At 43.0% G+C, this 12,549-nt stretch overlaps 2 protein-coding genes across 2 annotated transcripts in view; both read left to right on the top strand.

The window, feature by feature from the left end:
• ppa2 (inorganic pyrophosphatase 2) overlaps positions 1 to 12,549 on the top strand; it is a 104,719-nt gene that overhangs the window by 55,062 nt on the left and 37,108 nt on the right. The gene's annotated exons all lie outside the window — the stretch shown is intronic.
• Positions 6,200 to 12,549, top strand: part of cxxc4 (CXXC finger 4) — a 28,059-nt gene continuing 21,709 nt past the window's right edge. Inside the window, exons 1-2 of the mRNA XM_079553874.1 lie at positions 6,200 to 6,770; positions 9,029 to 9,968. Coding sequence (XP_079410000.1) covers positions 9,150 to 9,968 — 819 coding nt within the window. The 5' untranslated portion in view covers positions 6,200 to 6,770; positions 9,029 to 9,149. The remainder of the gene's footprint in view (positions 6,771 to 9,028; positions 9,969 to 12,549) is intronic.

Here is a 12,549-nt window from a genome sequence, read left to right on the forward strand (position 1 = left end):
GGGTTTATTTATGGGTCTGGATAGAGTAGACCGTAGCCTCCTGCCTTAGGGGAGAGAGAGGTGAATAGTCCGTGTCCAGGGTGAGAAGGGTCAGCTGTGAGCTTGGAGAGATGGGAGCTCACAGCCAATCACCTTCTCAGCAGCACGCACAGTGAAGATATCGTCATGGTATCTCCTGTATGCAGACTAGTCGACTACTACTGGGTGTTCATCTCTCTCTCTCTCCCTCCCTCTTTCTTTCTGCCTAGTTTTAACATTAATCAAGGCAGCCCTTTTCTGTGTTTCAGTATGACAATAAACAATGTGTAACCAACTAGCGGCTAGTTGTTTTTGCTGGTTAGCATTCACCTTTAGTGCTCTACATATAGTTTCTCCCGAGTAATCACTTGCGCACATATTCAGCTGATGTGAGCGAGCTGCAACCACTCGGACTCATTCACATGGAATCAACTATGATCTAACAATCCGGGACTGAAAGCTTGTTTACTCCAGACCTTGGATTTACAAGGAAGATGATCCTACAGAACAAAGGAGTACAGATGAGGCCAGTAGGAGCAGAGTGAGACAAACAGAGTAGGAGAAAGGACACGGATCAACGCAATGTTTCTGGAGGCACAGGTAACACTGAGCATTGCCTAAAAATTAAGTTAAAACCTAGGAAATGGAAATAAGCCACTAAACTGTAAATTAACTACCTTATTACATGACAGATTTGGACGAGGACTTAATGTACTTGTTGTAAATGAGGCCTTATTCCTCCACTGTTAATATGGTGACGTCATCACACAATTAGTCAATTCGACTTCAACTATCAAAAAAGTCGACCTCTAAGGATCAGTAGTCGTTCATGCCCTATGACTTACACCAGCCCATACCACAACCCCACCGCCACCATTGGCCACTGGATTCCTAAGGATGGCATCAGCAAACCGCTCACCCACACAACACCACATATGCTGTCTGCCATCTGCCCTGAACAGTGAAAACTAGGAGTCATCCGTGAAGAGTGTAAAATGGTGCCTGTTGTTTTTATTTGCATGTTTTTAATCGCATGGTTTTATTTAGAGGGTTTTAGTTGCATGATTTGATTTTACAACTGGTTGCCACCCATCCCCATGTCGCCCAAGCTCTTCTCAGAGCACAAGCAGTGCACCTGTGTGGCGCGCATGGACAAACTTAAAAGGCGGAAGCAGGTTGGCACGGCAGAGAGAAGGCAGACTGGAAGGAGAGGGCACAGGAGTGCTGTTGCCAGGCGGCACGGGCTGCCGTGGTGGCTGCGATGGCCACTACTGAAGACAAAGGCAGTCCGCTGAAGGAAGACGCCGGATGAAGCACAAAAGGTGGGCGCTGGATGAAGCAAGTGAGGAGGTGCATGCAATGACTGACTGGCTGCCGTCCACTGGAGAAGGACGCGTACACGAGGCGCAGGAGGTGAGCGAGGGACGAAGCAAGCAAGGGCACTAGGACGGGATGTGACGCGATGCACAAAGGTTGGGCCAGGGATGTACCCCGGACAGGAACTGCGGGATCGAGCAGCGGCGGCAGGCTCTCAGGGCTTTACGTTCCCCAAGGAGGACCCTGCAGCACCTCCGTGGGAGTCTCATGGAGCTGACCGGACTAGCACCTTAAAGCATGGCCTACTTTTAGCCCTGTTAAGTTAACCCCCTGCAGTCAGGTCGAGACCCCGACGAGGACAAAGAGCATGTATGAGCTTCCCTAAGACAGTTCATAACAGGTTGTGCAAAAGTCCTTTGGGTATGCAAACAGATTGTCGAAGCAGCTGTCTGGGTGCCTGGTCTCAGACAATCTTGTTGGTGAACGTGCTGGATGTGGAGGTCCTGGTCGGGCTACAAATGTCTGTGGTTGAGAGCCGTTTGAAAGTACTGCCAAATTCTCTGAAAAGTCTTTGAAGACGGCTAATGGTAGAGACATTCAATGCAGGGGCAACAGCTCTGGTGGACATGCCTGCAGTCAGCATTCTACTTACACGCTCCCTCAAAACTTGCATGTGGCATTGTGCTGTGTGTAAAACTGACAGACTTTTATTGTGGCCAGCCTAAGGCACACCTGTGCAATATTCATGCTGTCTAATCAGCATCTAGATATGCCACGCCTGTGAGGTGGAATGGATTATCTCGACAAAGGTGACGCGCTCACTAACAGATTTAAACAAATTTGTGAACAGTATTTGACAGATATGGGTCTTATGTGTGTATAGCAAAGTTAGTTTTGTTAGCTCTTTAAAAGTATTTCTTGTTCAGTGTAAATATTTAAGGATAATTCGCATTTCACTAAACTCCACCCCAAAATGGTCATTGTCCAATCTTATCTCATAGCAGCCATTGCTATACCAGACATTCCCCAGATATCCTCCCATTGAAACTAACTGCGCGGGACCCACCCCTCACCGTTCAAAGCCGATAAACAAGCTAAAAAAAAAAACACCGCCAACTAACTAGAGCCAAGCTAATATTTGTTACCATCAGTCGTGGCTTGACACCGTCACTAAAAAGCTGTTTCTGCCTCAGGAATATCTGGCATGTTTACTTTTTAAGTGCTACAGGTGTTAAGTTGCTCTTACCATTACCTTGATACTTAAGTCGCGGGTGGATTTGTTATTGTCACTGCACTGATAGCACACAGGACATCATGGCTTAAATATATTATGTCTATGCTGGAGATTACCTCACTGAGCCACAGCTGTGTGGGGGAGACAAAGCCACTGTAGCCTCTAGAGGTGGAAACCTCTGGCTACCTCATGATTCATAACCTTACGATACGCTGATACTGCGATAATCGATATATTGCACAAAAATAACCTAGGATGCTTCCGCTTTTTTTTTTAAACAAACATTTTTAATACACTACATTTTATTCGTTTACATTTGTTTCCCCTTTTTCTGAAATAAATAAGTGAACACGGGTTGCTAGATCCCTCAGGGCATCACTTCATTTAACTTTAAACAAACAAGAAACCACAGTCTTTTTTCAAAAGGAATAATTCAACCTCAAATTAATCTTATTTATACTTTTAAAAACTATAATTAAAAGTAATATATTTGTGTGACAGTGTTTGATCCAAGTGCTGCCCTCTGCTGTTCAGACAGAGTTCTTGATCATTATTGGCCTCTATTGACTATTTACTATGAAAGCAGTGGAGCATGCACGAAGTCGGTCATCAATACCCTTGATGCCATCAAAAGTATCGATATCGGAATAAAAGTATTCGATTTATTTTTTTAAATCGATTTATTGTCACACCCCTAGTAGCCTCTCTCCTCCACAGCCAGCATCAGGGGCTGTTTGTGGGGAGACACCAGACCGGCCATATGTTTATCAATACTGGACTAACATAACCCGGTGGTACAAGAGAATGACTAGTGCAGGAGTAGACAGTGCCGGTTGCATTTAAGGTAACTCCAGAACAACAAAAAGACCACACTCCGCCCACATTTGCAGTTTGGCGAGGAGGCTTGGTCAGTGCTATGAGAAACCTTCGCGAACAGCGCCAAATAAACAACTAATTCTTCACACACGACGCAGCCAAGTAGATGACATCTCCACGGTGTGCTAAGTGCTATTGACACACCTGCTGCTCTGTAGATGTAATACAGAAATCCTACACTTCCACTTCCTTCTTCGTTGGGCGTGATCAGGCACTTATCAGATCGCAGATATATAGTTTATCAGCAGAAAAAAGTTGGTTAGGCCTTTAGTTGCTCTTTAAAGCACACTGGTTCTTTAGCCCCAATAGTTGATATGCAGTGTTGAACATATACTTACAATACATGGGTCTATGTCTCTTGCTACATAACCACCAACGCGCTCCTGGTCTGACTGGAAAGTACTACCCAGGAGCTGGAGCAATCCCTTCCCTCTAAAAACAGTTCAGCTCCCAGTTCTCTACTGGCCGAAAGCGATCAAAAGGTATTGAAGTACTGCAAAAGGTTCCTGTGGTGCAAAAACGACTATTCTTTGCCAATAAAAGATTGATTAAAAAAGACCACCAAAAAAATGATATGATAAAATAATTTCACCTTGGTCACTGCTGTCTGTGGATTGGTTTCACTTAAATATTAAGCAACGATCAGTGGTGACCAAAGTATTGATTATAAGTACATCTTTCAGGTCAAATGTTTCTCCAAAAGTATTTTACTTTTTTAACGAAGTGCCCAGCAAAGCCACATGTCAAGGACAAAGTTCTTCACTGTCATGAGTCAGTGGAATTGATATTTTACACTGCTATGTCGTCCTCTGGGGTTCTGAAATACATTATATGGTCTACAAATGGGAACGAAACATGCAAACAACATTTCAAATAGTAAAAGTAGATTTTTAAATCATAAATATTACTCAAGTAAAGCACAAATACTCTACTTTTCCAGTACTTGAGTAAGTTTACTTTGTTACTGACCACCTCTGGTAATGATCAGATGCATATTGATGATACTGAGGGGTGTGGCATGTTTATAACGAGTAATAATGAGCTTGTTTCTACTTGCACTGTTTAAGCCTTCGACCACTAATGACAGAAACTGTGTCGAATTGAATCTATACGGGTGTGTAATTAACAATTAGCTCTGACTGGTGTTTCAGGGGTGATGGTGACATGTTTACTTTATTCCAAAGTGCACCCTGAAGCTTTACAGATAAGCTCTGAGAGGGCTGCAATAATCCTGGAGTTTATACCATAACTGTAGGCTTGCATCAACATGAATGAGCGCACAGACCAACTCACGCTGGCTTGAATGTGCAGTGTGAGTCTGTGGGAGCCAAATATGGGCAATGGGTGGGCAGCAGGCGGGACTTCTAATGGAGATGAATCCTGGAGGTTTTAGTAATTATGGCTGTCGCTGGACGTGTGAGAAAGAAGAAGAGGGGGGTACAGCCCAGCGGAGGCATTTTATCTTAATCACGGCTCAGCTCCATTCAAATTAATTTGACAAGTTTCCCCCAATCCTTATTAAAAGACACGTGTGGCAAATGACAACCCCCTCCTCTCCTCGCCTCTATAAACTAAACGCTTCAACACGCATCCCAAACGAACCCAATATCCTGCGTTAATAGGCTGTGCATGAAATGGACAAATGTTAAAAATAATAGGGGCTAAACCCATTATTGTTTGCACTCTATAAAGACTTTTTTTTTTTACATCAGAGGACACAAAATGTTAGTTAGCAGCTTTGTAACAGACCATAGCCGCTCAACAGGTTCTGGGTGTGAAACCACACCACTTTTATTACTTTTTCATAACAAAAAGGATGGTGAGCTACTTATGTTTTGAAGACACTTAAGTAACTATTCAGCTTGGTGGAGTTCACCCGTTTGAAGTTTGTAGCCAAGATATTTTCTCTTTACTTTACTATATTCACCTAAATGTGAACAGATTGTGTTTGAACATGTTCAAAACAAGAAAATGCAACAAGAATGTGACTCATCCAGTGTGTTTAAAAATGTAGAAAGCCTTTGGCGAGCTACTTGGATAGGGCTGGAGGGCTACTGGTAGACCCCTGGTCTCCTTTCCTGGGTGGGTCAAGTCCAGGTGTTTGTTGCCTCATTAACTTTATGGATTTAAAATATGATCTTTTGAATTTTGATTAATCCTGGCGTTTCTATTCTAATATATCTATTCTAATGTTTAACCCCATTGGCACGGGTTGAAGGATAAAATGATGCAGAAGACAAAGGTTTTCAAAACTGTCCGTTTGCCCACTATAATGCATATACAAACACGTCTATTATATAGACTAAAGATATGTCTTGAAAAATAATATTTATCTATTACAGTTTAAGGTGAAAATTCACTAAATTGTCTGGTTGTAAAACAAATATTATTATTGTCCTCTTCAATGACATCGTTGTTGTCTGTAGTGGAAAGACATCGGCCAATTCAGTGTAATAGGATACAACTGTATGTAATTCTGGCCTGATCTTCAGCTGCTTTAGTTTACACAATGACTAGGAGAAAAAGAGTAAAAAAAGGGTTTGATCTTATGGATAGGATAGGCATACAAACAACAAAAGATTTGCTTGACTGGATAAAAAGGCATTCAAAATATAGGCCTAAAAAATGACACCTAAGCTATTAGCATACCCAATTCAGGTTAAAATACAGGCCAACTGTCCTTGCTCAGCCTTCTACCTCAAATAGAGCATGGGGGGAAAAAACTCTAAAAACTTCCTCTTTCCGAAAGGAGTGCAGCTGAGGGCGCGCATTTTCCCTGTGTCGTCGCAGACGTGTTTTTCTCTCCCCGTGGGTCGCCCCGAGCTCGCCTTCCCTCCCACCTCTCCTCCCGTGCGTTTCTATAGTAATTTCCAGCCAATGATCAGTAGGTGTCCACATCCCCGCTTCCTCACCTCAGCGCCAATCAGCCACACACAGCGACAGGAGACACGGGCTGAGCGGAGAGCGCGGGCAGCCAGGCAGGAGAGCGCACAGCCAGCCAGCCAGCCAGCCACGCACGCACAGCCACACAACAGCGACGCACACCGAGCCCGAGAAGCGGACCCTTCTCATCTCACCGCACCTTTTTTTTTGTGTGTGTGGCGGTTCTCAGTTCTTTTGTACTTTGCTGATCTTTCCCGGACGAGTCGTGAAAGTCGAGAAGAAGAGAAAAAAAATGCTTCTTTTGTCTTGAACGTCAACTCAACCGACTCTTCCCGTGTTGTTCTCCGGGTTTTGCTTTATATTTTATGTTCCTTCGGTGATGCTCCGGACCACGGTGGCACGCTTTTAGCACATTGGGAGCTCATCTCACCAGGGACCCCCGGTAAGTAATCGCTGCCCTTCTCCGCCTCCTCTTCTTCCCCTTGTTTTGTCCTCTTCCATCCGTGTTTTTTCCCCCCCTCTTTTTAAGTCATTGTTGTGGTCGCGTGTCCTCGTCCCGGTGCAGTTTTGTAGATTTTTTAAGTGGTCTTCGTTGTGTCAGAATGAATTTTCATGGGCTTTTTATTTGCACGATGGCACCGCAGTCCCCTCTCCGGCTTATGAGCGCATGACCTTTGATCTGAATGTCTCGCACGGTGTAATTAATGGCACCGTGCTGCAGCGACGGCACAATGGCTTATCCTCCTTTTCTACTTTTCTTTCCTCAATCTATCTCTCCCTCCTTCCTCGTCTCTGTCGCCCGTCGCGCAGCTCAAAGTATTGAACATTTCTGTCTCTCTAAACTTTGTTTACAGGCTGAAAAATCAATGTCCGTGACTTGATTGCCTTTGGGCTGCGAATTTCGCTCCAGGGGTGAATTGATTAAGTAATAATGACCCGAGGAGGGCTGATCATTAAGCCGTGGAGGTTTTGTTTACTGGTGGCTGCGGGTCGTTTGTGACGCCACCATGACATTGAACCTCTACATAGGCGACTGTGAATGTTTATGGCATTGTTCAAACTACGGCTGCACAATATATCGTTAAATCATTGCTATCACAATAATATGGCGTCATGCAATGTCCATATCGCAACACGCCACAATTTAATACAAAATGACCGCCTGGAAACTTAAAAATGTGGGAAAAGTTCAGTTTTGGTCTGTTTTAATTTCATTTTAGCCTTGCTTTGGTCCTAATTTCATATTTTTGATTAAAAATAATGAGTTGATGAACAGTGCTGAAACAGATTAGTTAAGCATCATAATAACATCCTCAAGAAGGTTATCAAATATCGTCATTTTTTTTCTTTCTCATATCATGCAGCCCTGGTCTGAACAGAGATTAAGATGAGACTTGAATTTGTTGGAGGTTTGCAGTGTTGAACTTTAGTGGTAGCCTTACCGGATACAAAATGCTGAATAATACATTTAAAGAAGGAAATTGGCGCATTTATCCTATTTTTCCTTTAGGCGACTGCTCATTCTTCCTCAAAATACATTCCAGGTAGGCGATATTTTATGTACGTTTGAGCCACTTTTTCACCCTGTTCCTTGTTAAATGGAATCACCTTGATATCTGAGGCTTTGTTTACAGTTTCTCGAGACAGGTCTATTTTACACAGACAAGAGAGAGCGCAAAGTCTTCTGGCTATACCTTGTTATCCGTTTACTGTTATTGTTTTTACATTCTTTCTACCTCGAAACTAACCTGGGATATTTTATGATGTTATACTTCGTTAGGCTATCCTGGATGAAGCATCTACCTGACTTTTAAGAATACTCCAATTACACCAAGCAGTTTTTCCCATTAGACATGTGCATATTTATAATTCATTTTTTTTTTTTCGAGACAGCTGCTGAGTATCACCATGGAAGTGATTTGAAATGCTTTAGTGTTCCAGCAATGGATCAGCGTTGGCAATTAAGAGAGAAAGCTCAGAAAAAGGTAATGGAAGTAGAGGGAGATGTGTCTAATGGGCTTTTATCTGTGGAAACCAAACCCAGACCGACTGTAGAGGAGAGAGAGAGAGGAGAGGAAATGCCCCCCTCCCCTTTCTGTTACGCACACACACGCATTTTATACGCACTTGCTCCCAGGGCAGCTGAACCTGCTTAGGGTTTACTTTATGATTTTAATGTAAATCCTCCACTGGATATCTCTGCTGTCATTGAGTAAATGCTATGGAGGCTCTGAGCGAACACCAGGTGCTTTTATGAGGCTGGTCAGCTTTATGTGGACGTCTTTGTTTACTGTGGCACCTTGTGTTTGCAATCACGGCTCATGATGCTTCTCTGCACTTTGGTGAAATATGTGCAATAAAAGAAGTCTGATCCAATTATTGAAAGAACAATTTGATTTTGATTTTTGATTTCTCCTGAAAAGACATCTAAAACATCTTGAAAGTGTGGCACTCGGAATCATTTTCTTTTCTCAGTTATAATGAAGGCATGGTGGTCTGTCACAGTTAGGAAGCAACTGTCAAAAGATGAGATTTATTTTCTTTTGAGATTTTATTATGAAACGTCAAAGCATAAGCAACGCGGCAGCTACGTTTATTTTGAAAATGTTCCATTGTAAGCAACAGAAAACAGAAGTTGGACTTTTTAAATGATTAGCATGAAACTTATGTGTGTGTAACATTTGTTTTTGTCTGTTCTAGCTCCTTGCATTGGAGGCGGTGTCTCAGGATGTTATCAGAGTGTTTGTAACCAGCTTCACCTTGGATAAAGGCCACTTTAACCTCCCCTCTTTTCGTAGACACTGACAAGCCTTGCCCAGCTATGTCTAACATAAACAGTGCCATCTGCATTGAAAATGGACAGACCACAGAGGTGTCGCTTTTACAAAAGGATACTCTTCAGGATGGTGGATTAAGCCAACTTTTGGATTATAATGCCGAAATGGAAAGGTACAGGTCTTTTGCAAACTTTTATAAAACAAATGGAGCATTTCCACAGAAGATTGCTCGCATCACAACGCCCATTTTTCCCAGTGCACGAATTGGCATGTCCCCGTGGAACTGTGATAACGCCATGCTCTGGGGAAGGAAATCAGCGGCAATAAACCCTAATAGGACCAGCATGCATAGAAATGACTCCCAGAGGCCGGGGAAGCCTGGCGTGCCGCCAGAGACGCTGCAAATGGCAAATAATAATTTCCTCTCTACCTTATCCCCTGAACACTGCAGACCTTTAGCAGGAGAATGCATGAACAAGCTGAAATGCGGCGCTGCTGAAGCAGAGATAATGAATCTCCCAGAACGCGTTGGAACTTTTTCCGCTATTCCGGCTTTAGGGGGCATCTCATTACCTCCCGGGGTCATCGTCATGACAGCCCTTCACTCCCCCGCAGCCTCAGCAGCCGTTACAGACAGTGCGTTTCAAATTGCCAATCTGGCAGACTGCCCACAGAATAATTCCTCAGCTTCCAGTGGAAACCCAGCGAAGAAGAAAAGGAAAAGGTGTGGGGTCTGTGCACCCTGCAGGCGGCTAATCAACTGTGGTGTCTGCAGCAGTTGTCGGAACCGCAAAACGGGCCACCAGATCTGCAAATTTAGGAAATGCGAGGAGCTGAAAAAGAAGCCAGGCTCATCGCTGGAGGTGAGAACTGGGGCTCTGCTTCCCCTTCTTTTGTTATTATCCCCTTGCACTCCAAAGCATTAACCTTTTCATCCAGTCACGTTCTAAGCCCTTGAAAATTGTTTCCATGCCCACCCATGCCTGAACATCCCCCCGGCTTCTCAAATCTGCCTACCCGCCTAGCCTAATTGGCAGTAATTAGGGGTGTTTGTGCGGAGCGCAAGCTGAGCTTGGCTCAGACACCCCTAATTGCTGCCAGTCAGGCTGGGGCTGGAACGCATCCGAACAGCCCTGAGCTTGGCTCAGCTCCAAGCAGGGCTGGGAAATGGTTTTCAGCAGAGAGCCATCCCTCTCTGCACCCGGTCATTTTAACCAATTATGGAAACCGTCTCTGGATGGGGAGAATCAATATCCCACAAAGCCTCAGCCTCTGACCACCTCGAGATGGTGAGAGTGATGGCAGGGCTGCTGATGGCGTTGTTCTAAACAGCCCTGGGTCCACTTTAGGGCTAGGGCAGCTCTCTGATTTGTCAAGTGATCAAGCATACACTGAGCTGAAATTATCACATATGGCACCAGACTTATTCTCGCTTTGCCTTACATTGTCTATACTGTGGCTCCCAACCTATTTTCCTTGAAGGGGTTTCACCATTGGTGCTTGTGCCAAGGACAGGCTGTTCAAAACTTTAGTCCCCACAAATGCATCATGAAAAACAAATTACAGTTTTTCCTGACAGGCATTTGCTCTAGACAAACAAAACTGGGAATATTAAATGTTAAAGCTGTACATCTGGTCAATTTGTAATTATTTTTGATGATCCTTTGCCTGACCAGACAAAGCTCTGGGAACACCTTGCAGTTTAGAAGAAGAAGTACACCCTTCTCAAGTGATAAGTGCTCCTACATATGTATTTCAAAGACTGGTTTGGTCAGATCACTGTGAGATGCAGATATGTCAACATTGATATTGATCAAACATATCATTACCAGTTTAACCATTAAAATGAGTGGGACTTCGATTCATTTATAAAATGGAAACTAATTATTACATAATTAAAATAGTGGTAGGGCTGAGGTCATAGGAAGCTTGTTTATTGTTGTTTATTGAGAACATACAGTTGTCCAAACTAAACAGGTGTTCAGGAAGCACGTTTATAATACATGGGTAGACTCACTTTTAGAAAACATCCATTTGCTAAGACAGTTACAATTACTAAGGGTGTGAAAAACTCCAAACAAATCCACACATGCTCTTAGAGGCTCCTTTGCTGACATCAGTCATTTATATTATGTGCTCCACGTAAAGTAATTGTTATTTTTGAGCCTATATCTGCAATTACAGGAGCACCTTCTCTTATGAAAAGCACTTTTAACTTGAATATATCTTAGAGGTGTGAAGTTTCATAGTCATAAAGAAGCAAAGTTTTTCTTACCTTTTCAAGGGTGCTAATGGTAGCTATAGGAGCGAGTTTTGGTGAATGGTAGGCAACAGCTGATGCATACAGGCCTCTAACTCGGTTTTATAAAATGATAGATCTGTTACAGCGCAAGAGAAGCAATGCATTGACAATGACATTGTTTTTGCTGATTATAGGATTTTAATCAAATGTTTATCAAATATGAAAATGTAAAATGCCTACCACGGCCAACGGATGTGACGACATCGCGATCGCTCGTATTGTAGATTTTAATATAAAATAGGTTTGAGAAGAGAAATGACTGTGTACATTCCAACGCATTCCTGTTTCTCAGACTCTGGTAACTTCAATCTCACTCCCAAACAGACAAACACACAGTGATATCGCCTGGTGTAAGTTTTGCCGATAGCCGATAAGCTACTGGAAGCCACTTAGATTTTGCTGTCACTATGATCCACATGGGAATCACCCTGAACTAATTATATCTTAAGTAGCAGTGGAAAATGCAAATCAAAATTTTACTCACACACTGAAATCGGAGAGCCAATTTAATCTAATACCCCCTTTAATTTAGCATGCTAATGCAAGGCCCCGGAGAATTACCCCGTGTCACTGGCGTGCTGTTCTGCAGCAGATTCTGCTCTCTGCTGCGCTCAGACTCACCGTGGATTAAACTGCTCAACTAACCTAACATGTCCGCAGAGCTAGTTTATACCTTTATCTCGCCTGGGCCCCTGTGGCTGAAAGACCTATCGTGAACTTTCAAATGCAATATGGGGTCTGTGCTTTTGTTTCTTGTGATATACTTTTGGGATGTTTTCATTAGGCTTCAGTCCACATTACTTTGTTGATTATTTGTTTTGTTTGTTTGTTCTTTCTGCCAAATAATGATGTTTAGATTTGTTCGTCTTTCTCACATTGATCAACTTGATATATACATGGAAGGTTTTGTAAAAGGTGCATTTCATGGTCAGACACAGCCTAAAACAAACCTGCCTGAAAATGTGCAGTTCAGTTATAGTCATGATCATAATAGTTTATTTTAAATTGCTTGTGACAGTTATCGAATACCGCATTTTATTTTTTTCTCATATCGTGCTGCTATTTTTGGAACATAGATTAAAGGAGTATTTTTACAGTTTCTTAGCATGTTACAATGTTGTTCTCTCATCAAAAACATACCT

The sequence above is a fragment of the Gobius niger genome (genome assembly GCF_951799975.1).
Source record: "Gobius niger genome assembly, chromosome: 3".
NCBI lineage: Eukaryota > Metazoa > Chordata > Actinopteri > Gobiiformes > Gobiidae > Gobius > Gobius niger.